Source organism: Aspergillus fijiensis, assembly GCF_003184825.1.
Source record: "Aspergillus fijiensis CBS 313.89 unplaced genomic scaffold BO72scaffold_2, whole genome shotgun sequence".
Taxonomy (NCBI): domain Eukaryota; kingdom Fungi; phylum Ascomycota; class Eurotiomycetes; order Eurotiales; family Aspergillaceae; genus Aspergillus; species Aspergillus fijiensis.
In genome coordinates this window covers 292,712-316,577 of record NW_024468978.1, presented here as the reverse complement: position 1 = coordinate 316,577, position 23,866 = coordinate 292,712, and the positions used below count along the sequence as shown (strand labels likewise).

At 52.9% G+C, this 23,866-nt stretch overlaps 8 protein-coding genes across 8 annotated transcripts; 6 read left to right on the top strand and 2 right to left on the bottom strand.

Moving 5' to 3' along the window:
* The first annotated feature begins 130 nt into the window (after positions 1-130).
* BO72DRAFT_443808 (cytochrome P450) lies at positions 131-2,302 on the top strand. The gene is made up of 4 exons (XM_040943664.1): positions 131-382; positions 439-656; positions 745-931; positions 999-2,302. Exons 1-4 carry the CDS (start codon positions 199-201, stop codon positions 2,180-2,182), a joined length of 1,773 nt encoding a protein of 590 aa, XP_040806367.1. The 5' UTR covers positions 131-198; the 3' UTR covers positions 2,183-2,302.
* A 1,303-nt stretch (positions 2,303-3,605) lies between these two features.
* BO72DRAFT_508237 (putative GPI anchored protein) lies at positions 3,606-5,059 on the top strand (the record flags this gene model as incomplete). Its single annotated transcript, XM_040949290.1, has 2 exons — positions 3,606-4,276; positions 4,369-5,059. 2 exons carry the CDS (start codon positions 3,606-3,608, stop codon positions 4,946-4,948), a joined length of 1,251 nt encoding a protein of 416 aa, XP_040806366.1. The 3' UTR covers positions 4,949-5,059.
* Positions 5,060-5,396: 337 nt separating this feature from the next.
* Positions 5,397-6,650, top strand: BO72DRAFT_454613 (putative mitochondrial 2-oxodicarboxylate carrier protein; the record flags this gene model as incomplete). The annotated part of the gene is made up of 5 exons (XM_040946192.1): positions 5,397-5,474; positions 5,540-5,550; positions 5,609-5,638; positions 5,735-5,821; positions 5,939-6,650. The coding sequence occupies 5 exons, from the start codon at positions 5,397-5,399 to the stop codon at positions 6,648-6,650; spliced, it is 918 nt and encodes a 305-aa protein (XP_040806365.1).
* A 1,240-nt stretch (positions 6,651-7,890) lies between these two features.
* On the bottom strand, positions 7,891-10,037 carry BO72DRAFT_88376 (basic helix-loop-helix domain-containing protein). Its single transcript, XM_040950789.1, has 2 exons — positions 9,994-10,037; positions 7,891-9,862 (listed from the first exon to the last, which is right to left on the bottom strand). Exon 2 carries the CDS (start codon positions 9,592-9,594, stop codon positions 8,020-8,022), a length of 1,575 nt encoding a protein of 524 aa, XP_040806364.1. The 5' UTR covers positions 9,595-9,862; positions 9,994-10,037; the 3' UTR covers positions 7,891-8,019.
* A 605-nt stretch (positions 10,038-10,642) lies between these two features.
* Positions 10,643-11,754, top strand: BO72DRAFT_443801 (uncharacterized protein). Its single transcript, XM_040943663.1, has one exon. The coding sequence runs from the start codon at positions 11,056-11,058 to the stop codon at positions 11,407-11,409; it is 354 nt and encodes a 117-aa protein (XP_040806363.1). The 5' UTR covers positions 10,643-11,055; the 3' UTR covers positions 11,410-11,754.
* Positions 11,755-17,847: 6,093 nt separating this feature from the next.
* On the top strand, positions 17,848-19,492 carry BO72DRAFT_88152 (putative Golgi traffic protein SFT2). Its single transcript, XM_040950787.1, has 4 exons — positions 17,848-18,170; positions 18,399-18,519; positions 18,743-18,893; positions 19,250-19,492. Exons 1-4 carry the CDS (start codon positions 17,942-17,944, stop codon positions 19,400-19,402), a joined length of 654 nt encoding a protein of 217 aa, XP_040806362.1. The 5' UTR covers positions 17,848-17,941; the 3' UTR covers positions 19,403-19,492.
* A 224-nt stretch (positions 19,493-19,716) lies between these two features.
* On the top strand, positions 19,717-20,210 carry BO72DRAFT_88170 (uncharacterized protein). The gene has a single exon (XM_040950788.1). The coding sequence runs from the start codon at positions 19,923-19,925 to the stop codon at positions 20,169-20,171; it is 249 nt and encodes an 82-aa protein (XP_040806361.1). The 5' UTR covers positions 19,717-19,922; the 3' UTR covers positions 20,172-20,210.
* A 557-nt stretch (positions 20,211-20,767) lies between these two features.
* On the bottom strand, positions 20,768-23,857 carry BO72DRAFT_443791 (tRNA ligase). Its single transcript, XM_040943662.1, has one exon. It carries the CDS (start codon positions 23,532-23,534, stop codon positions 21,045-21,047), a length of 2,490 nt encoding a protein of 829 aa, XP_040806360.1. The 5' UTR covers positions 23,535-23,857; the 3' UTR covers positions 20,768-21,044.
* Positions 23,858-23,866: the final 9 nt, after the last annotated feature.

Below are 23,866 nucleotides of genomic sequence, written 5' to 3'. Positions count from 1 at the left end.
CAACGTGTAGTTTTTGCTTTCTACTAACCGGGGGGTGATATCCCTGTCACTTTTTACGTCGGGAGGCAATTCCCTGTCACGGGTTCGGAATGTAACCCCCTCCTCCCTCAAGTTTCCCCATCGGATATGATGTCAACTTGCAACATTAAACAAACTTCCATCCACTAAATTTTCCAGCATCATCATGCTCATATAGCAATGCTTGCACTAACTATCTTCCTCGCACTGCTGCCTCTTCTGGCTATATACCTGTGGCAATGGCTTCGATATCTGCGATTCCACCAGCATGCCTCCTGGCCGCAGCTTCCACCCTCCCTGGTCTGGGGACACATGAAAGCACTGAACGAGTTCGTCAGACGCGGCGAACGTCGCAGACATGTCGGTATGTCATCTTTTTGACACCTAGTATAACTATCGTACTCGATCTAACAAATGCAGACCATGTATTCGGGGAGGTGCAGCAATACCTGGGCAATCCGCCGCTGTATCTTCTCGACCTCCGTCCGGTCGTCGGCGTCCTGGGGATTGTCTGCAACCATGAGGTCGCTGAGCAGATCTCCCGAAGCACCAAGGGCTTTCCCTATAGTATGCGCAAATCTCCAACCATGAAATCGCTGGAGCCGTTACTGGGGCCCCATTCCGTGATTACCGCGGAGGTTTGTGCGCACCCTTCTCCATGGTAGTTTGTGTGTGTGTGTGTGTGTGTGTGAATCGACCACTGATACAATGTATCCCATGCCTCAGGGCGAGCAGTGGAAAGCGTTGCGCAAGCGATACAATCCGGGCTTTGCGCCGCAGCATCTCCTCACGCTGCTGCCTTGCATCATTGACAAAGCACGAATCTTCATCCAGTGTCTGGATGAGTACGCGCGGACCGGGGAGGAGTTTTCCCTTGAGGACCGCTGCACCAGTTTGACGCTTGATATCATCGGTATTTTTGTCTATTGTGGCATCTCTCCTCTACACAAACGTGAGATGTCTAATTGCCTCGCTTCTAGGAGCCGCAACAATGGACACCGACCTGGACGCCCAGCTCCCCGCCCACCAACAGAGCCCACTTGCCCGCCTCTACCGGCAGCTACTAGCCAGCTACCGCCGCGACAGCAACGTCAGCAAATTTCGCCTCACCTGGCTCCTCGCCCCGTTCATCCTCCTCCGCCGCAAGTATCTCGTCCGACGGATCGACGCCCTCCTGCAAGCCCACATCGAGACGAAGTTCACCGAGCTTCGGACGACTACGACCGACAAAAAATCCTCCTCCTCTTCATCCCGAAGTATCCTCGCCCTCAGCCTCCACGACACCGACCACCTCACCCCACAGATCATCCGCGAAACCGCCGACCAGCTCAAATCCTTCCTGTTTGCCGGCCACGACACCACCAGCATCCTCCTGCAGTGGACCTTCTACGAACTCAGCCGCACCCCGCGTGTGCTGAAAGCGGTCCGTCGCGAGCTCGACGCGCTCTTCGGGGAGGAGACCTCTTCCGCCCCCGCCAGGGTGGCGGAGATGCTGCTCGCCGGGGGGGACGATTATCTGTCGCAGATGACGTATACCGCTGCGGTCATCAAGGAGGTCCTCCGGTTACATCCCCCCTCCGGCTCGGCGCGGTATATGCCCCCTGGGACGGGGTTCACGGTGACCCTCCCCGATGGGCGGACGATGTGTCTCGATGGGGTGGTGATGTACAACTGTGCGACGCTGGTGCAGCGCGACGAGGCGGTTTATGGGCCGACGAGGGAGGAGTTCTGGCCGGAGCGGTGGTTGGAGGGGAGCGCGGACGGTTATGATGGTATCAAAAGTGGTGATGGCGCTTTTCTGGATGATAGTGGGAAGAAGGTTGGGGGTGGTGGTGGTGGTGAGCAGATTCCCGTCAGTGCGTGGCGGCCATTTGAGCGTGGGCCCCGCAACTGCATCGGACAGGGGTTGGTCAATATCGAGGTCCGAGTCATTCTGGCCTGCACTGTGCGGCGATTCGAGTTCGAGAAAGTCGGGCTGGGGGCGCTTGCGAGGGATGCTGGGGGTCGGCCGGTGCTTGATGCAAAGGGGCAGTTTGAAGTTCTGGAGGAATTGTTTAATGTGAGTTGTTCCTGCTTCTTGCTTTTGCTGGTTGGTGGCGATGGGGGTGTGTATGGGATATGTTGGTTAACGCGATGCTCTCTAGACGATGCAGGTTACTGCTAAACCGGTGGATGGGACGAGGATGAAGGTCAGGTTTGCATCTGGGGAGTAAGGATGATGTTGTTGGGAAGTAGTTCTCCGATGGAAATATAGCACGAGGGATGATTTACACCCAGTTCGATATATTTGAAGACTGAATGTAGAACTCATGCCGTAATGGACGGGGGCAACGTGACAGTCCCGCTTGCACGGCACTGAAAGCTGGTCGGCAACACCCCTGGTCTGATCCCTGGCCATATAGCAGATAGCGGACAGCAAGAGGTGATCATCCAGCCGATATTATGATGACCCTGTGCATCGCAGAATTAAACCACAATCTCAGATTGGCCAAGGAGGCTGAACTCAATCAGAGAGGGACACTCAACCAAATAATGCACCACAGCTAGAGTGAAGGCTGTCCCCGAGGACCCAGCCTAGTCTAGAGTGCAATCACAGTTCCCAGGTTTCTAGATCTATGGACTAGAGCTTCATGGCTTCAAGAATCCCATCGCCACCCTCATCGACCAGATCCCGAAACTCCACCACCCATGAGACCAGCACTCTCCAGAAGCGTATGCCACTGCAGTCGAGTCCGTTCCGTCCCTGGACTAAAAGCCATGATGGCCAAATCGAACTGCGCCGGGGACTGCAACGCTACTTCCTCGAGAACGATAACCTCCATGCAGAAGCAGCCTCGAGTACCCCGGCGTCATATCCGCCGCCACCTTCTCCAGGATCCACACAGAGGTGGTGAATCTCTCAGCAGATTGCTGTCAGATTAGCACATCACCCGGTCGAAAATAGGGGCGGTGCTCATGAGCAACCCCATTGCAGGCGCTATCCTGAGCGGACGAGGCGGTTGGGTTGGACTCGTTGCCTGGTGCGGTGCATTGCTTGCCATTTCGTCGGTAGCCATGGCTGTGTGTCCCTGAGCCGGCTTGGGACTCGATCGCTCCTTGTGAGAGCCAGACTACAGAGCCCCCCAATACCTCAAGAGACATGCTAATTATCCAGTGAGGACTTGGATTGAACATGGTTCCAATTTCAATATTCTCCAAGCAGGTGGAATATCGGGCCAAATGCAAAGTGGGTCTGCACGGTAAGTAACCCGACAGCTTCACATCGAATACAGCATTCTCAATCCTAACGACCTCGCACTATAATTAGGACATCTAAGACCTTGAAGCAATTACATCACTGTACTGCTGGCCTGCGTGGCCCATCCGCTTACCGACAGGTCGATTTTGCTGCCTTGCCGATAGATTTTCCCCCAATTTCTCCCAGCCACCTTTATTTTATACTACGCCTGCCGAAATCCTTTATCGCTGATAAGGATCGCGGTTGTACGGAGGTATGCACGCCTGTCACTCCCAGTCATTGATTGATCTTTTCCTCTAAGGCATTGTGGCTGACATCCCCAGTCACTCTGGTCGCAATCTTAACTCCCATGTTGTTCGCACCCCTCCTGGCCTACGTCGTATGGCCATCCTTTGCCGAATTCGTCACCGCAAATGTATCGACGTCCGACATCACGCAATCCGATCAGATCATACAGCGCAATGCTCTCATTGAGTCATACCTTGGCCATCGGCCCATACGGGGGGTCAGGAAGATGAGCGACGATGAGGGCGAAAAGTTCTTCATGGATTATTGGCAATTTGATGACGACGACGACGAGAACTATTATACGATCGGCAACTCGTCCAACACCGCCGATGAGTTGACGTCGCCAGCAAGACGTTCTGAGAATCTACAAACGACGGAGGAAATCGACTTTCAACCACAGACATACCCCTTCAACCCCTCGTACTGGAGTGGTTTGGAAGGCGAGGGGCGCGGTTGGAGGGCGGATTTCTCACCGCTTCTTCGGCGGGACTTCCGTTGTCCGAGCGGCACCTCCAACTGCACATCGATCGACCGGCCCGACAGCTGCTGCAGTACGGATGATACGTGCGTCCTGGTCAAGGACACCGGGTCCGGGGACGTGGGCTGTTGTCCGAAGGGCAAGACCTGCTCGGGCACCATCGGCTCATGTTCCGAGGGGTACTCCAGCTGCCCGTCATCCATGGGCGGCGGATGCTGCATTCCAGGCTATGAGTGCGTTACTGGTGGCTGTAAGTGGACTCTGATGATAAGCTTCCCCCCGCTGCAGGACTTATGCTGATCTCGGGCGTAGGTATACGGGTCTTTACCGTCACGGTGACCGTGAGCTCGACCGTTATGCTGTCTACCTCCACACAGACAGTCGCGACTACCAACACGCTATCCACGGGGGATCTGATTCCTCCCGCACGGCCTACGAGTGTGTCCACGGCCACGAGCTCCAGCACCAGCAAGACTACCAGCACCGCCACTGTGTCAGTCTGTCCGACGGGTTTTTATGCCTGTTCGGCATATTACCAGGGTGGGTGCTGCCGGACGGGTCGCGATTGCGACACCACATCTTGTCCGGCGACGCCCTCGACGACTATCGCTAGTGATGGAGTCACTATTGTGGTCCCGGTGATCACTGCGACGGGAACCGCCACAGCGGCAACCAGCAGCAGCAGCAGCAGCAGCAGTATGGGCCGATGCGCGAGTGGGTGGTTCAGTTGCGCCGATACAGTTGGGGGTGGTTGCTGCCCGACGGGATACCGGTGCGGCTCCAGCTGTACGGCAGTCTCGACGGCCACGGAGACTGTCTCGAAGGAGCAACCGACGAGTGGAAGTCAAAAGAGAGGGGTGTCAAGAGGGATGGCAGGAGTGAGCATCGTAGTTGCAGTAACTCTGACAGTTCTAAGCATGAGCTGATAGCCTTTTAAGTTAGTTATAACGAAAGATATGAGATCACGGACGGTTAAATGAAAGCCCAAGCCGACAGGCAATGCGGAAAAATGTAAAAGTAATCGATGGCTCACGGATAAGCGATTCAGCTTTGACAGGCAAAAAAGCCCCGTGGGGCTTTGGAGCACGTGGGGCGTGTTGCTTTACCGGATCGGGAGCAATCCCGGTGAAGAGAGAGTCAAGACTCAAGAGACCCTCCGACCCTCTCCGATGCCGCCGCCGCCTTCAGGTTGACTCCTCCTCCTCCTCCTTCTCCTCCTTCTCCTCTTTCAACTTGGCCCGCTCCACTCCAACCCCATTTGCTTCTTTTCGCTTTTTCTTCCTCTTGCATTTCCATTTCGTTCTTAAGTTTTGTCATTGCATTTTTCTCTTCCTCCCTTCAATTGTGTTTTTTTTTTACCAATCAGTCATCAAAATGGCCAGCCAAAACCAACAGAAGCCCCTGCCCTTCCAGTACCAGTTCATTGCTGGTGCCGTGGCTGGTGTGTCCGAGGTACGCATCGCGTGATCCCCATCAATTGACTCTGAACAACGTGGAAGCTAATATTGATGGGGTAGATTCTGGTCATGTACGATGCAATCGTAATCTCTCCAATGTTTGCAATGACTAACAAGCATTAACCCCAGGTACCCACTTGACGTGGTCAAGACCCGAGTGTAAGCTTCCCAAGCACCAAGCACCTTTTCCGACTCCCTGCCATCCACCCCACAAACAAACACCCTTGGACTAACACACCATTACCGCTCTGATAGTCAACTTCAGACCGGTGCCGCCACCGCGGGACAAGACCACTACAATGGCATGTTCGACTGCCTGCGCAAGATCGTGAAGAACGAAGGGTAAACAACCTCCTCCTTCCTCCTCCGTCCGAAACCCCAACACCACACCACACCACACCACACCACACCACAAACCCGAGGCCCACAAACTAACACCTCCCCCTTCAATCGCACCAGCTTCTCCCGCCTGTACCGCGGAATCTCCGCCCCGATCCTGATGGAAGCGCCCAAGCGCGCAACCAAATTCGCCGCCAACGACAGCTGGGGCAGCTTCTACCGGAACCTGTTCGGCGCGGCGGAGCAGACGCAGTCTCTCGCCATCCTGACGGGCGCCACTGCAGGTGCGACGGAGTCGTTCGTGGTCGTGCCCTTCGAGCTGGTCAAGATCCGGCTGCAGGACCGCGCGTCGGCCGGCAAGTACAACGGGATGCTGGACGTGGTGCGCAAGATCGTCGCGGCCGAGGGCCCCCTGGCCCTGTACAACGGCCTCGAGTCCACCCTGTGGCGCCACATCCTCTGGAACTCCGGCTACTTCGGCTGCATCTTCCAGGTGCGCGCGCAGCTCCCCGCCGCCGAGCCCGGCAACAAGGCCCAGCAGACCCGCAACGACCTCATCGCCGGTACCGTCGGCGGTACCGCGGGTACCATCCTCAACACCCCCATGGACGTCGTCAAGAGCCGCATCCAGAACACCGACAAGATCCCCGGCCAGGTCCCCAAGTACAACTGGGCCTGGCCCGCCGTCGGCACCGTCATGAAGGAGGAAGGCTTCGGCGCCCTGTACAAGGGCTTCATCCCCAAGGTCCTGCGGCTGGGCCCCGGCGGTGGTATCCTGTTGGTCGTGTTCACCGGCGTGATGGATTTCTTCCGCAAGATGCGCGATGAGTAGATTCCTTTCTGGCTTTCGGTTGTTTTTACTTTTTTTTTTATGATCATCATGATAGAAGAGGGCGGAAGAGAGAGAGAGAGGGGGGGGGGAGAAGCAAAAGAGCAAGGATAGAAAAGAGATATCCGACTTGTCTTATCTTGTCGCAATAGATTCATCCTCTATTGTCGTCGTTGTCGTCGTTGTCGTCGTTGTCGTTGTTATGAATAACCTTTCTTGTATTTGCATGCAGAAGACGATCATCCGTTTGATGTGATACCAAATCAGGAAGCCAGCCATTTGTAAAGATGCTATTCAACAGTACACCGTATCCTACATGACTCCCTTTCCATGACCTACCCCTAGAAAATAAATGAAATACTCATAGATGGTCACCCAAAGATCAACTCGGTGGGTAGACAGACCATTTACCCGCTACATCACGGATACAAACGGTACATACCTCCCTCCCATCGACGCTACGACCTTTTAGGACGCGGCGGCGGCGGCGTCAATTGCTGGCAGTAAGGCTGGGGGTGGAGGAACCGCACGCACGTGCAAGGATGTCCCCCCCCTCTCCATCCCCCCTCTCGTCCATTCACAGCACCCAGGGTCCTACAGTAGTTCGTCCACATTGGACAGGATCCTAGTTCGGATCCATCACCCACCTTAGTACAGTACTGCACCTAGTACCTACCAGGTGGGCTGAGGGCCGCCACTCCCCTTCTAGTATGTGCATACCCTGTGCATCTGCCCTATGATGACAATGTACTCTACCTACCATCCACCTCGAGGGGTCGAGGCCGACCGTCGATCATTACAAGCTTACTGGCTTACCGGCTAGGTATCAATCGAGTCAAGTATTGAATGCAAATATCGTTATATAAATGACTTATATTATGAAGGTCGAAACAATCAGCCGTTAATGACGCCCGAGAATGGGTTTCCATGCGTTAACACACAACAATAAAGCAAGATTGTCAAGGCATATCAAGCGTATAATTAAAAAGGGAAAAGGGTATCGATGTAAAAACGGGCAAGGAGAGAAAGAGAGCCAAAGGAACAACATATATGTCAAGGTAAAAATCAAAATCCGATGACAGTCGCCATTAAGGAGAGCAAAGTCCAAAGCCATAACAAACAAACTCGCAGAAACGACATCAATCAAACGTCACCCAAGAATGCGAACTGAAGACAGAAGAGAACAAGGAATCAAAGCACACCCTTGAGAACCAATGACAATAAAGGTCATTTCAGCCATTAGCCTCGACGAAATCTGTCAAAACTTCCGCGTACGCCGGTCACCCATTTGACGCCTTTGTGTACAACAAGGTCATGACATGCAGTTGTTCAAGATATGAAAGGCAGAGCTCATCCGGAGCGTGAACAAGATTTAGTTCATCTCCATTGCGTATTCGTCTTCTTCCTTGAAGCTCATGCCAGCATGGCCCGAGCTATTCCAATACTGGGCTTGTCCAGAGCCCCCGCCATTGCTGCTGCCGCCACTGTTGAAAGGTGGGCTCAGACTCTGTGGGCTCAATGTTCCGTTGCCGCTGACAGAATCCCCAGCAATGTTGGTGTGCTTGGGCACCCGGAGACCGCTGCCTGGCGCTCTGCTGTAGGCAAAGGAGCTAGGATCATTCTTCTCTAGCGCATCGAGAATCTCGGTGCGCATACGCTTTTCCTCCTCGGTCTGCTCAAACGGCCAAGTGCCACCCAGCCTGCTGATCAATTCTGCCAGCTCTGACTCCTGTTGGAGCTTGACGTGCAGGGCCCACATCAAGTCCCGCATCCAACCGACTGCTCCGTTGAGGATATCTCCCTTGTTGGGCCCTTTCTCTTTTTCCTCGATTGGGAGACCCATGGTGATGTTACCAGCAGTGGCGCGGCGCCCATTGCCTCCAGCGAGCAGGGATGTTGCAGCATTCGCGGTAGCTCCGGTACCAGACATGGCAGTATTGTTGACAAGCTGCTTACGAACCTTGTCATCCTCCAAGCGGTGCTGGGGTACCAAATGGGAAAGATCCTGAATGCGTTCATTGATGTTGTCTCGCCGCCGGCGTTCGACGAGATTATGAGAGGCTCTGCGACGGCGCCGCTTCGCCTCTTGCGATTCTAAGTCCTGTGCGGACCCTGGCATATGCGTATCAACCTTGGCCGGCAAGGAAGCATGCTTGCCCGATTTGAGGATTTCCGAAATCCCCGCATGATGAGATGGATGGCCAGGAGATGAGATGGGTGACTCCACATACGAATGCGCACTCCCGGGCGTACCATCCCACTGGTTGGATAGCGTCTTCTGGTGCCGATGCTGAAGGCCAGTCCGAATGGGCTGAGTAGGGAAGCTCCCGGACTCCGGCGTCCCAAGGGTCAAAGCGCCGAGCGCTGGGGTCTTGGGGGTCATCGGGCTGCGTCCGTCGTACGAGGCCCGGTCGAGCGCTTGTATGCTTGGCCGAGCCTTGGCATTCAGATAGCTCTGGTCAAAATGGGATCCGTTGCCCTGGAGGTGAGGCGCTTGTCCTGGCTGGCCCATGCTCCGGAAGTGGTCATAATTGAAACTATGCATGAAGGGGCTGTGCATGGGAGCTCCATCTGGCGTGTAGGAGTACATCTGTGACATTTGGCCCGGGTGACTCATCGAGATCCCAGCGCTTGACTGTTGGTCCTGGAGATAGTTCTGCTGGACTCCATTGTGGCCGTTAATCTCCAGATCCAGGAGCTCATCGGTATCGATCCCAGAGTTACCGAAATTGAAACTGGAGGAAAGGTTCTGTTGCGAGGAGAACGGGTATGACATGAAGCCGTTCTGCATGCTCAACTCCGAGGGGTCAACCCCTTCATTAGGGTTCCCGAATTGGTTTGACATCGAATAGCCGGACTGCGACATTATATAATGGTGTGGGTCACTGCTGTGCTCGTCAGGCTCAGTCTTGATGAAATTGCTAGTTTCCGTCATCTCCCCGCGCATGCGCCCCAGCCTTCCAATCCAAGTCAATAGTGTTATCGGAGGGTGATCTTACGGTTCAAAGGCGAACCTGGTAGAGATGATAACTTGATGCTCGCCAAACACAAATTGTCAAAAGATAAACTTGATCTCCGGTGGTGGAATAAAATCGTCCTATCGGCAGGGCGAATGATTCAGACGGTGTTGGATAGTCAACGGACGGTGACGTCGATTCATCAAAGGGATTCGACCGAGCAAAATTAGCCGGAGAAGATCTAATGATCTAATAAGACTCCAAGGTTCCGTCAGCCTGGTTCTTAAACAAGGAGAGATGCGTGTGGCAATGAACCGCCCTATGAGTCGAGTCGGAGAACGCCAACGGGGGTGGCTCAGACCTCGACTACAAGTATGGGGGACACTTACCAAGCAAACGAGAAATTCAGTCTAGTAACGAAAGCCAAGCCTGGCGATGCCTCCTAGATGGATGGAGAATGCGATTGGTTTATGGCGTCCGAACGGAACGGGGGTAACGCGAGGGGTTGTCGCGATGAACTGTAAGCGGGCGCGGTGGACAGAGTGCCGGGCGAAAGCAGGATTTGGGGGAGGTGGACAGGACGGAAAAATGCCACTATCGTGGACGGAGGCCAGAAAAGTCCGAGGTATTTGTGCTGTCACTCGTCGAGCGCGCCGAAAGAAGAATGTCTAATAAGGTTGGCCTGGGGTAAGTGACTGGGGAAGAAAGTCAAGAGAGGAGCTGAAATAAGCCAGAAAAAGAAAAGAGGACAGGACGGCGGCGATCAAAGGAAAAGGCTCCGTCGTTGAGTGGCCATAAGCGAGGCAAAGAAAAAAAAATAAATAAAATAAAGGAGACGGAGAGAAAGGCGGGCAAGAGACAAGAATAGATGGACGGGGCCGCGGAGGCGACGGACTGAACCAAAATGGGGAGGGGGAGGGAGGGACGAGGGACGAGAGGGGAGGGAAGGGGGAGGGGGGGGGGAAGGGAGGAAGAAGGTCCAAGGCCAGGCAATAAAGTGATAAGAGTGAGGTGGGAAATAGAGGTGTCAGATCAGACCGGAAGTAGCCTTGTAATCTCTGTGGGAAAGGTTGAGAGTAGAATCGCCACCAAAGAAGAGAAGTGAGATATTGTGTTGCTTCAATTAATCGGGATTGATTGATGAGAGCGAAAGGGAAAGGAGGAAGGAGGAAGGAAGGAGGGGAAAGAATTGGGAATTTGAGGCGGTACTTGGTCCGGGGTAAGGCCAAGGGAAGAGCGTAGTCCGAAAGTGGGCTGTGGAGGGGAGAGAGAGAGCCTGGAGACCGAGAGAGACTCTTGTAAAATTGTAAGAGTTGGTTCCATCCAAGTTGTGTTAGTTGTTGCCAGCCAGGTAAAACTGGCTGGATTGAGACACAATCAATAGGCGCAAAGAGCGCCAGAGGCGGTGGACCACGCCCCACTTCATTAGGAGGGCGGTAAATCTCGGCAGTATGTCACCTGCCTCGCGCTCTCTCTCTCTCTCTCTCTCTCTCTCTCTCTTTCTCTGTCGTCTCTTGTCATCCCCAGATTCTCGGATAACTCCGTTGTGGATCATCTGGATGGTCCATTCCCACCTCCATGAATCTGGCCATGGTTACCATGCAGCTGATGGCACTGATACCAAATTCCAAAGCATTTTGAAAGCATTCTCTTTGCCGTCACTTCTTTCCCCCTCCTTAGCCCCTCAGCTCTGTCCTCATTACCCCTCGATATGTAATCCCCGCGCTTCACGCGAGACGGACAGATCTTCCCGTTTCGGGGTCCGTGAGACAAAACTAGGACGGCTCGGTGATCCTACACAGTAAGAGCGCCCCACGGACACTGTCGGACCACGTTGGATCGTCGCATAGGCGCCTTATTGTTCTCCCAATAATCCATCCGGGTTTGATGGACATTGGGCTTCCGCCTAGAGAATCTGCAGGGGCTGAGAGGCCATCACACCTGCATGCTTCTCTTCCTTCGGTCTTTCCCCGGGCTCCAAGCCGGTGACGTAACTGATGGGTGATGCTCTCCGGCCGAGGGGCCTCTTTTGCCGATGTAGGTCTTGGCTCGAGTGGCCGCTCTCTTCCGCAGTCATAATGGTCCTGGGGTGTGCATGTGTGTGTGTGTGTGTGTGTGCGCGCTTGGGCCATGATAGAAAATAAAGAGAGAGATGATATTCGCCAAAGGAAACATAGGAAACAGAAATCAGGACAGAAGAAAAAATGTGTCATGCTTACCAGATATTGATGAAAAGGTAATAGATAGGCGAGATATAGCTAGGTAATTTGCTCGTAGACGTCCTGGGCGATGATAAGTACTGGCATTAAAGATGTATCCGAGGACACAGGTTTGATGGCGGCGTCAAGAAGTCAAAAGGATGGAAAGGCAATCAGACAGAGGGAAACAGATGCGCACACGTGGAGAGTAGGATTGAGCCGCATATGCTCCACCAACAAGGCCAGGCAGAAGGGGGAAAGCAAAAGGCTTGGAAGACAACACAGTGTTGAACAGCCAGCCTTATCACATCGGCGGAAGGGGAGTTTATATGCACGAGTATTGGGGCTTTGAGGGTTGGGGGGGAAAGCAAGATACCTAAGGCTGCGAACACTTACATAGACCCTGCTTAATGCCGACAGTCGACACAGTGAGGGGTTCGTGCTCAGCAACAGAGCAAAGATTGGGACCAGTGGGAAAAGAAAGATGGCTATAAAATCAGGGTCGTATCAGCTCCGCAACAGCTGGGCAATGCAGCGACTCGAGAAGGGAAATCCTAGCGTTATCGGCCAGGAACACAATGAGACAATGGCGAAGGGAGAAAAAGTAAGTTGGGAGAAGGGTATACTTTATAGGTACAGTACAAGAACTGGAATTCCCAAGACCTAGGGCTGGCAGTGCAGAGGACAAGACGAATATAAAGGAGATTCACGACAATATTCACATCCTCTCATTTGCTATATCATGGTTCAGGTCATGCAGGGCGTCGATCCTCAACTCAGCGAGGCTTAACACACCACCCATAGGAATTACTTGCGTAAACCGGTTCTTCAGCCAGATAGAATGTCGCTAAAATGATTCGGGGAAAGTGAAGGGAGAATCAAAAATCAAAATATGAAGGGTATTAATTCCTCTCCGGTGACAAGAGTAAGTAGGTAAAAGAAAAAAACACAAACATAATAATAAAATGAAATAAAATCAAATAAAATAGCACTGCATAAACTAAAACGCAGGCCAAAGGATGGAGGGGGGGAAAGGCCAGGGAGAGGGCGAGAGCCAATCACGATGCAGCAGCCGGTAGGCAAGACGAAGGATACGCTACCCAAATCGCAAGATGCAGGACATTTAAGCCCGTCAATCAGACCAATGCGAGAGGTAAGAAGGGGGATGATGGTCGTGGTTGGAGAATCCGACTGGAAAAGGGAGGGAGGGGAGGAAGCCTGGAGGGGGTGCAGTATAGAAAAGACAGTCAATTGTCAAGGAGGGTAGCACCGTCCGCATAGAGGAGAATAACGTCCATCCCCGAATCCCATGAGCATCTCCCGAGTACTACTATATTTGTCACCTGTTCCGCCTCTGCCAGGGAAGTTCAATGACTCACCCGCGTCAGCCTCTGCTTGACGATTACTCAGTTACTAAGTCTGCCATCCTCTTCCTTCTTATTGGGGAGTTGGCAGGTTATTCTCATTCACTCGTATCTGCCCGTTATTCGCCTAAAAGCGGAAAAGAGGTGATGATGAAGATGAAGGTGCGCAATGGGGACAGGGCACAATTGCTTATCAATATCCGTCGGGACAACTCCCGACGCTTAGGGAAGGAAAAGTCGTCTTCGATACGAGGGCAAAGTCCACTAAGAATGTATCAGATGCCAGAACCACCACCCATCATCTTCCCCCTCCCCCTCCCCCTCCCCCTCCTTCTGCTCTAAGCATACCGGATCATGTACACATATAGACGGAAAGACTAAATGACCAAGGAGCGTGAGTACTCATGAATACGCTATTTCACTTGGAGATCAAGACCTATGACATCATGATTCAACTGAGCAAGAAATGGTTCATCGTCCTTGAGTAGCAATCCCCTTGGAATTAATAGAGAAACGAGCTTGGGGACAGACGGTGGCATATCGCGGGTATCGAGGAATGGATGAATGATCTGAAGCTTCCATGTGGAAGAAAGGATCCGTGGCTTAATCCAGCAATTCTTCTCCAGCTTTGTTAGCTGCCTGTAACCGGCGAACACTTTATCATTTCGGAGGATCGCTGGACACTGGCGGGATCGACGAGCTGGAGAAACCATGCCGCATTATCATGATTAGTATTGATCGCATCTTACCTCCATTGCAGGCTGCATTAGACCCGAATAGGGAACATGATTGTCTCGGTACCAGAGCCTCATCCTTCTACAGTGATAGTTGATTGTAGCCCTACTGCTTGCCAACACACGGTCATAGGCTACCTGAGCCACGGACCACTCTGTAGAAGGAGTTGGAGTCGAGTGGATTGCGATGACTTGCTTCCTTGGAAACCCATTGCCTTCTCCCATCGCCTGTCCGAGCACGTCGGGGGCTGACACAGAGAGGCGGTCCGTGACACTGTGCAGCCAGCAGCCTGTAGCTTCCCGAGAAGGCGTGCATCTGCCTATGCCATCTGATAGGGTGTGGTAGGATCCTTAGTTCTGCAACTCCCTGCTCGCTTGGGCATTTGACATTCTAATGAAGTCTAACGCATGGACTTTTATACTAATTTGGCGCCGTTGATGGACGGAATTAGTTTTCCCCTTCCCCCCTTCCCCACCCTCTCTCATCGTTCTTTATGCAACAACCACCACCACCACCCCGGGTATTCATATGTACCCCCCCAAAACCCTCTCAATCATCCGACTTCGCTTTTCCAACGGAATTCAAGACATAGATGGCTCATTTTTGCTGCGATCCTTGCCCTTTAGGATGCTGTTACAATTTGGAATACGGGTGACTCCCTCAGGAATGTGGAGGAGCCCTCAACTATCTATCTTGTGTATACTATCCGGGCATCCATAGCGAGTGCTAAAAACAGACAATAGTCGATCCGAGTTTGGAATGCTGTCAGTTCCCTGGGTCGCCAATCAACTCTGGAGATCAGATTAATCAACGGTCCTGCCTGGCCGCAAACAGCCAGCCCGGTAGCTTTGGTGCATCTCAGCTCTTTATCTAGGTCCACCTTGCAGTGCTATTGCAGACCAGACCGGCTGGTATGCCACAGTCCTGCCTATTTTTCAGAGGTACAGCCGACAGGCGCGAATTACGTCAATTCCTGTATCAGCTGTTATGCTTTCTCCCCTCATGACGGGGTGGAACGCGGTATGTATGTCCGTATGTCTGTATGTCTGTACGGTACATCACCCGTCCTTCCACACAACGATAAGACAATCGTACATGCATCTCACGGTGAATGAGAGACGTGATGACTTGCACCAGACCCCAGTGACTTTAACTGTCTCGAGATTGCGTCTGCGACCAGAAATCGGAAAAAGGTGTGGTCTTTGGGGAGGGCAGAAAATGAGTCAAGAGCATTGGCTCCCGCAATTCGCGCCCGCCCCGGCCCGTCAAGGTTCGGAGTGCGTGGCCGATATCCACGGTTACTGCAAGGAGTTTGGCTACACAACATACACTCAATCTCAGAATCAGCACCATAGCACACAAGCCAACTTGAAACTTGGTGGATTGAAAAGCGTCCTTGACTACTCGGTCACCGCGAGTACGGGTACAGGGGACTAGTGACTAGCTGCCTGGCTGAAACGCGCAGGTGACAGCCCGCTATCTGGTACTCGGGTTGAGTGATCGTTATAGCCGATGATGTGCAATCCGGCCGGGAAAGAGGATCGTCGCATCTGCCTAGCAGATGGTGGCAACGAAGCTGGGATAGCAGGCAGCTTCTGTGACTCAAACCCAAACTCAAACGCACTCTAGTCCATAAGCTGGATTTGAGTCTGAGATTGGAAATAGTTACTGTCGGGCTTGATGATCTGGATGATGGCTATCAACGAACAGTGATAGGTGGGTACGACTGAAGTGTCTTGTCACTGTTATCTACAGTACTCTAATTTTCCGACTGAGAAGCAGAGGCTACCATCTATGTGTATGTAGTGGGTGCCCTGCTGAAGCTGCCTGATGCAACCCAACAGTTGACTCCAACATGGACAATCGGCTCTTTTCCGGTAAAATAGGCACATAGCCAATGGCTTGGTAGGCTGCTGCAATCAACGGAAGCTCCACCCGAGATCGACTGGGACTACTACTCAGTACATGTATGTTGATCGCCAATGACCTTGATTATGATCGATTCGACAGTTGAAAAGAATTTGGCAATGCGGCTAATGGCTCCGATCAGGCTTTTTGCCTTGGATCGAGGAAGTTACTACTCGGCTGGTGGCTGACACTGATGCAAGCGAGGTAAGGTAGACGATAGGGCATCTTACCATTTAACTACCGCAACAAGTAGATTGCCTTGTGTCTATGCCATGGTCAGTTCTAGCCTTCGAATCCACTAAATGTATGAAGGACGTCAACATTATTCACGGATCTGCCGTGGTCAATACTATAAGTACTATGTACCTAGTATTAATGCGCTTGTACTCAATACAGTACGTACTGAGTCGGTATGAGTAGGTATGAGTAGAAAGTAATGCGAACGGTCAGCCAGCGGGAACAGCGCCAGACCCGCGGGGATCACCTCCACTGCACCTCCTCCCCCCTCCCCATGTAATGGGCGGTGTGGCCCGCTGCTCCAGTCTCAGAGCTTGGGGGCTTGAGATTCAGTGGGTGACCAATCAAATGTATTCAGACCGAGCAGCAATGTTCAGGTCTCAGTTAGTAGACCTCGTCTGAATCCATTCCACCAGCAGAAAGTTTGGGTTTAGTCGAGTCACCGCCTGACATTACTGCCCCCTGCCCGGTCCTCTGATTGGCAAGCGGGGCTATCGGGGCTAACCAGCCGTTCCACCTGGAAGGAAGTCCAACACTTAACCTTGTTGAACCTGGAAACTGCTGCCTCCATTCCACACTTCATTCACTGTGATCGTGGATGATAACTGGCGAGTTTCCTCAAGTCCTGAACAATCCAGACTGTATCAGATCGAACTCAATATCTTACCAACGACAATAGCAGCAGCAACAGCAATAAGTGAGTATTCCCTGTTATGACCTTATCCCCGAAATAGCAACTAGCCAGCTGCTCATCCACACCACCATCATCACCACCACCACCACACACCATTACCACTACCACTACTACTACAACTACTACCACCACCACTAACTCACTACCTCCTCACCCTCAAACACACTTTCACCATTCCCCCCCTCCTCTCCCCTCCCCTCCCCTCCCTTCTCCTTTCCCCCCCTCCCACCCACACCCACCCCCTCTTCTTCTGTCGGGCAAGTCATCTGACGACTGGCTAATATTGCAACCTGTATAGAGCTGATCTCTGTTGCTCTCGACAAAAATAGGGTGGCCCTAGCGTTACGTTCCTTCACCACCATCTATTCTTCCTCCCCCCCCCCCCCGGCATCGTCATCGCCCTCATCATCTTGCAGCTCCTATTCCTCCCCCCACCTCCCCCTTTCCCTGTCATTCTCCGGTCTGCGCAGCTCTCCACTTTGCTATACTAGCTTTCATCCCGACCTTCACATTCTTTGCGCTGAGGTTGGAGGTTAATCGCCATTCCGGATCGGTGGATAGGTCTTGGGCCATACAAGTGTTACATCAGCTTCCTCGGAGATATCGTACTGTTTCAGTCCACTCGACTGTCGAGCTCTAGAGTCACACCTTTGCGGTTTTCAGCTACAGAGCCGGCTGCTTCAGACAGATAGCTCGCCCCCCCCTTTCCTCCCCTTCAGTCTTCCACACAGTACCCTATACATACCGATCTGGAAGGAGTCACAGGCTTATCAGCTTCACTTTGCTCGACGTACGACTAAGCCACTTTGACTCGAGTAGCAGACACTAGGTTTGCCCCGTGCCCAAGCTCCTCGGGAGGCTAGTCCGGTTGCGCGACAGTCATCTGGCCCGCTCAGGTCTCGTCCTATCACTGCCGCACTCGTTTTTCTTGCGTGCAGCTGCTGTGTCTTGTCCCCCTCCTCCAGTGATATTCGCAGATCATCTGCACGCGCATATTGGTTTCCGTCCTGCATAGTCCCTGCAGAGGTCTCCTCGCCTTGATACCGCAATATTGCGCTTCCAGTGGTCGGCCCCGTCTTTTACGCTTCCGCAATAGCAGCAGTATCGGCATCCGAGCTTGCCTCCTCCTTTCCGTTGTCGCAGCCCACCTTCCCTCCCACCTAGGTCAATCCACAGGTTAGTGGCGAAGCAAATCGTGACCATGACCACGACTTCCTTCCGTGATTCCGTGAACTCATTGGGTTGGTCTCGGAGAGATCCAGATCTACCGGCGCGCACCAACTCGTCAAATGCTCCTTTCCTATCACGGTTGCAGTCTTGGAATCCATTTGGGCAAGGGGAGGGCTATCTGCAGCTGCCCACCCATGAAGCTCCAGGAGCTCCTCTGCCAGCCCCGACTCGACGGGAAGAAGAAGATAGTTTCTTTGCTTGTGAGTAGTCCTCCTAGCGCATGATCTGATTATTCCGACATACTGCCCGTTTCCTTGATTTCCCGCACTGGCTGGTCCAGGTGACAGAGACTCAGTTCCTGCATCGCATCGGAGTTTCACCCAGGCCCTAGTAACGGGCGATACTAATGTCTTCTATTTGGATGTTCCATTCTGTTATATCCCCGTCATTTGAGTTTCGGTCAGGGCTAATCATGCATCCCGTTCTAGTAAGCCGATGGGACCGGATGCTCATTTTCATTGCGTGCAACCTGGGTGCTGCCGTCTGCTTCCTTATTTGCTTTTTCCTCTTTCCAGTCCTGTCGCTCAAACCCCGCAAATTTGCCATCTTGTAAGTTGCTTGTCCCTTATCCCGAATGATCTTCTGGAACCTCGACACATCTGGAGAATTTGAGGTGGTGGTGTGCTCTTCCTGCCCTTGCTGGAGAGCATGCACGACCAAGCCACATTCCAGCTTCCGTGCTACACTCTATTGCAACTCAATACTTCATGCGCCAAGGCTGGTGTGAATGAGAGACTGTGGCTGACCCAACCGGTTTTTGCTTGGGAATTAGATGGTCCGTCGGTTCTTTGCTATTCTTACTATCATGGGCAGTCCTCATGGGACCTATGGTCTATGCCAGGCATTTGGTCTCGGGATCACGACTGCCATTCACGGCCGCCTATTTCGGTTCGATCGCCATGACCCTCTACTTTGCCATTGGGGTAAGTTTCCATGCCTCCTCTAAGTTTCGACTGTGGTGCCAAGATTCATCCCTGTTGCTCCCGTGTCGAGTATGCCTGCGCTATCAGCGCCAGCTGCTCAGCGATTTCAGTAGCTACTGCTGGAGGATCTTGCATGTCGCCTGGGGTGCACCGTGCATAATGCTCGAGGTCTCTTCCAACAAGGATTCATGACATCATGATGCATTGAATTGCCGGGGCGTTCAAAGTGATCTTTTACCGCACACCTCCAGCAGTGCTGCTTTCTCTTGGGGAATGCACGTGCACATGCACGTGCAGGTGCAAAGACTCCAGATTGGGATAGGAATAACGGCTAACATGCTTTCACGGTCTCACAGCTCCATTCCACCTTGTTGACCCTGATCTCGTCGATCTTCCAGCTCACCGCTCTGCTTTGGTATCTTGTCAGCTATTTCCCAATGGGTAGCACCGGTTTGCAATTCATGGGACGATTTGGCGCGCAGCGTGTCACGGCATGGATGACCAGCTGATGACCTTTGCCCCTTTCTGTATAGAGTAACGACGCGACGTTTGTCTTTTTGTGGTCTGCTGTAGACACCTTCTTGTATATTACCGCATCTTGGCGCGAACATGAGCATGTTGGGAGCATGGTTGATCGACTAATGGTGGAGTTTGATAAATGGCTCCTGACGATTGTATATCACGACTACTACCTAGTATCAACCAGACTACATTGTTTAGTATGACCAATCAACCAAACCTGTAAGATGATACAAGCGCCAACTTCGCACCAAGCTCTTCTTTCTTTTCTACCAATCCATCTTCTCTTACTGCCTCTTCGCCGATTCCCTTCTCCTCCATCCTGCATGAATGCTCAGCGGATAGTACGACCCTTGTGCCCCCTGCTCTACCCTCTCTGCCCCCTTCCTCTCCTCTTTCCAGACACAAGTCTCCCACCCCCATAGCCCACAAGAATAAAGAGGAAACCTGAAACCTCAGCTTCTAAATCAAGTAACAGTCTCCCCAGCAGAAATCGCACAGGGATATTGCATGCCTGCGCGTACAAGTGTATGTGTTCCCTTGGCCCGCTTAAAATCCCCGGCGCCCCGTTTGTCCAGCCACTTCTCTTCCTTCAGCTTTTCTTTTTCTTTTTTTTGTCGTGTGTGGCTCCGCTACGTCTTCAGCCATGTGTGTGTGCCATGGTATCGCTGTATTCCGAGCCCTACCCTGTCTTTCTCGCCAGAAAACCCTGGCTTGGTGCAGTACAGGCTGCGCCTTGTGCCGACAACGTTTGATTGAATGTTCTGGAATAAGAAGGAGATAGTTATACCTGCCCGCGGCGGTTGGGGTGTATGTTCATGTTCATGTTACGCGAGTTCATGTTACGCGAGATCCGGCTGGGTGATATGTGCATCTCTGGTGTTTTGTGGGTTGGGTTTTGCGATCGCGTGTAGGGTTCCGTTCCTTGGGCAAGTTGAGCGGCTTGGAGAGGTGAGGCCTGGAAAAGTTGATGGGTTTTCGGTGATGGGCTGATGCACCGGGGAGGTGGGGGGGCAAAAGAGTACATATACTGAGCTCGGGATAGATTTCCAGGGGGGGGCTAGCATCTGGGTTGACTTTCTGATGGGGATGGTTTGCGCGGTTGAGAGGTTGGGGATTGGGCAGATACATGTACATGTACATGTACATGTGCTGTACTGTGTACAAGTCTGTACATGGGTGGGCTGTACTTTCGATACCTTCATATTTTTTTTTGGATGGTGATTGCACCTAAGAGAGAGATATGCTTAGGGTTCATGCTACGTGGAGAGTGAGTTCCCGCTCTTTCGAGGAGGTTTTGGGTCTGCTCGATTATGTTCTTGTTCTGGATTGATGCAATGCATTATAGCATCTGAAAGTCTTCTGGGTAGCTGATACTAATTTGACGGGTATGCTCAGGATAAGCCTGGACAGATCTGTGTCTGCTCTAATCACTGCAATACATCTACTAACATCTTCGCTTTTCATCGGCACGCCACCTATCTTGGTCGTTTCTCTTCCCCTCCTTGGACTGGAAGCGCGAGTCGTCGAGGATCTCCGGGTCTTTCTGCACGGCCCATGTCCACCAGCAGCCTGATATGCACTCGGTGTTCTCGGGGTGAATTGCATGTACCGCACCACCTTTGAATCCCCCTACTTCCCCCGACTCATCACCATCCCTACCGAGCCATGAACGACTTTGACGCCTGGAATCTCCGCTTCCCAAATGCCGGTCTCGCCGCCCGAGCCCACTTCATGCCACCGCTTCAGCAGATCGTTGCTCTCCACCGGCTTGACCTCCTGGGAGACAGTGCCGACCGTAATGTGGGGGGTCTCGTTGGCGCACGGCCAGTCGCCCTGGCTCCCGTCCTCTGGGGGCAAGATGCGCGCGACGAACACCATGAGGCGGTTATCCCAGATGAGGCGCTCAAGACGCACACGGGCGGGAGCCAGGGTGGGGGTGATGGTGGGATCGGATTCGGGCTTGCTCTTCATCTTCTCGACATAGTGGCGGGTGTACCCCTCCCAGATGTCGGGGCTGTCTCTCTTCGAGGCACGATGGATCAACGTGACATGGAAGGCGGGCTGGATGCGGCGCGATCGCGCGAGCTGATGGTAGATGCGGGCTCGCTCGGGGTCGGTCGAAGGCGGGAATAGCGACTGCAGAACGTTCGTGATCTCGGCCGCCGGCAGGCTGATGCAGAAGTACTCGAGCTTCTTGGCCAGATCCTCGGCAGTCGGGGCTACCGTGTTATCGGGGGTGCTGGTTTTGTTGTTGCTCTTGTTCTTCTGTTTCTGGACCTGTTTGGCTGAGCTGTAACCCTGGCTGAGGTCGAGCTCCACCTGGTAGTCGTTCATCGCCCAATTGATGGCGTCGTCGAGCTGCTGTGCGGTGGGAACCTCCTTCACCAGTTTGGGGTAGGACGAGTGTAGGGCTTTCACGACGGTCTCGAGATTCTCCCGCGAAGAAGCTGCGACATCCAGATCAATGACCTCGTCGAAGTCTGAATCTGGGACACGGTCCGTGTTCACGCCCTCGAAGCGAGTAAGGAACCCCTCCATGATCCCGATGATTTCTTCTGTGTTCTTGGTGCCTGCACGGATCGTCTGGTGGTTGTCGCCACGACTCAGTACCCGCTGTCTCGTAACCTCGCGAATACCAGGGAGCATCTCCTGCTTGGGGTCGTGGACATAGTGAAGAGCGATGAATCGAGCCCTGGGAACCCCTGCGGAGACATCCTGTATGAGCTGCTCGCGTTCGCGTTTCTGGTGATTGTTTCGGTCCGCAACCACCACCGGATGTATGGCAAGCAGTTTGTTTATATCCATGGCGAACTTTTTGGGTTTGTTCTTCTGTTTCGGGATGTTGTCGTTCTGTACTTGGCCCCAGTTGAACAATTTGACCAAAGCAAGACCCAGGGTGGTCTTTCCGCATCCCAGGGAAGCTACAGGGACCAAGACAACATCTCTTACAACTTCCTCCTTTGAGTCTTCAGATTCCATTTGGATGATTTCAGAACCGTTCATCCCGTGCTCCTGAAGAAAGCCTTCTCGCATAGCGATTATCCCGTGGTTCTTGTTATACTGCTCCCCTAGGTGCGGGTTCTGTGCGAGCTGTCTGCGAGCATACTGTAGATACAGTTCCGTGATCTTCTTGTGCTTCTTGATATTAGGATATTTGCCGGCGATGATCGCTTTGGTGCACTCGCGCCACTGCCTGTACATCAAGTAAGGCTCTTCAAACTTGTACTTGAAGAACCAATCATGGTAGGGAGGACGGCCACCTTCACCCATCTGGCAGCGAATCACAAACCCTTCGGTCTCGCGACCGTGCCATGTTCCGGTCTCTGCACACTCCTCAAGGAACTTCTTCACCTGGTCGAGGTCTTCGTACACCACGAAGTTAGCCTTCTTGAAGCCCCACGAGTCGGCGAAGGCGTGGACTTCTGCGCTGGAGCACGTAGCGAACTTCGGAACGTTGAAGTTGAGACCGTGCAGGTAAATTCCTGAGACCGTCTCGTCGTATGCAAGGACATGCTCCTCGAAGCTGTCGTCACAGAGCTCGCCCACTGCCGTCACATTGAGTCTGCGCAATTCTCGTGCCAAGTCCTTGACAGATTTCCCAACAGACTTCACATGCCTCTCGACCCACCGTTCACCGGCCTGGGCGTGGCTCACTTCCGCATCATTTCGAACACCCGTCGAGTGCTTACTGCAGACCAGAAGAGTTCCGTCTTCGAGCCCAGAGATGAAAATGATGCACCCATTCTCTTTCACGCTGAGCTCGTATGGCCCTCGTGTGTTCATTTCAATATTCCTCCATTTTGTCGCGTTGACCTCCTCAATGTTGAAGAATTTATCGTATCCCCGGACCGCGATTTCATGTGTACCGTCCTTCCTTTGGGTGGTGAAAAGACCTCGAGCGTAAGTAGGGAGATCGTGACGTCGGTAATCCCAATCCATGAACTTCCAAGAGTTAACTCTGATGCTGTCGGTCTTGTCCACATCGAATGTCGACTTCTTGCAGGTGAAGGTTCTCTTGCTCTCAGCTTTGCCTCTCTTTCTGGCCTCTTCCAGGCTCTCCACAAGCTGAGCTACTTCCTGCTCATCCTGCCGGACAGGTGTGATGTTCTCGTATGACATGGTCGTAAATCGGTGTTTCGTGTTAACTTGGACCGCAGGTGTAAAGCACCGTGGGTGCTGAAGGCGCGCGTGAAGGAGCTGAGGCCGACGGCTTCGAAGGAAGGGAGGGGCGGCTGACTTGTGTCGCCTGGGCCAGAAAGCAATTGCTCTTGGAACTAATCTCGCTGGCTTCATCAAACAGATGAATTTTGATTGGAGGTGCTCAGCGAATCATCGATAGCAGACAGTAATGGGGGAAGAGAAAAGAGCTACTCGTCAGCCTTGCCGGAAATTGGAGTTGCTTATCGGCTTTGTTCGTATGCGGGGCAGAGCTACTGTTCAAGTATACTTTT

What these genes read in the sequence shown, in the direction of transcription:
- BO72DRAFT_88152 (XM_040950787.1), top strand. Translation starts at nt 17,942, where the DNA reads ATGACCACGACTTCCTTCCGTGATTCCGTGAACTCATTGGGTTGGTCT. An exon ending in AGAAGATAGTTTCTTTGCTT is followed by an intron (nt 18,171 to 18,398) that starts GTGAGTAGTCCT and finishes ATCCCGTTCTAG; the next exon opens with TAAGCCGATGGGACCGGATG. An exon ending in CCCTCTACTTTGCCATTGGG is followed by an intron (nt 18,894 to 19,249) that starts GTAAGTTTCCAT and finishes ACGGTCTCACAG; the next exon opens with CTCCATTCCACCTTGTTGAC.
- BO72DRAFT_443808 (XM_040943664.1), top strand. Translation starts at nt 199, where the DNA reads ATGCTTGCACTAACTATCTTCCTCGCACTGCTGCCTCTTCTGGCTATA. An exon ending in CGAACGTCGCAGACATGTCG is followed by an intron (nt 383 to 438) that starts GTATGTCATCTT and finishes TAACAAATGCAG; the next exon opens with ACCATGTATTCGGGGAGGTG. An exon ending in TTTGACGCTTGATATCATCG is followed by an intron (nt 932 to 998) that starts GTATTTTTGTCT and finishes CCTCGCTTCTAG; the next exon opens with GAGCCGCAACAATGGACACC.
- BO72DRAFT_88170 (XM_040950788.1), top strand. Translation starts at nt 19,923, where the DNA reads ATGCCTGCGCGTACAAGTGTATGTGTTCCCTTGGCCCGCTTAAAATCC.
- BO72DRAFT_88376 (XM_040950789.1), bottom strand. Translation starts at nt 9,594, where the DNA reads ATGCGCGGGGAGATGACGGAAACTAGCAATTTCATCAAGACTGAGCCT.
- BO72DRAFT_443801 (XM_040943663.1), top strand. Translation starts at nt 11,056, where the DNA reads ATGTCACCTGCCTCGCGCTCTCTCTCTCTCTCTCTCTCTCTCTCTCTC.
- BO72DRAFT_443791 (XM_040943662.1), bottom strand. Translation starts at nt 23,534, where the DNA reads ATGTCATACGAGAACATCACACCTGTCCGGCAGGATGAGCAGGAAGTA.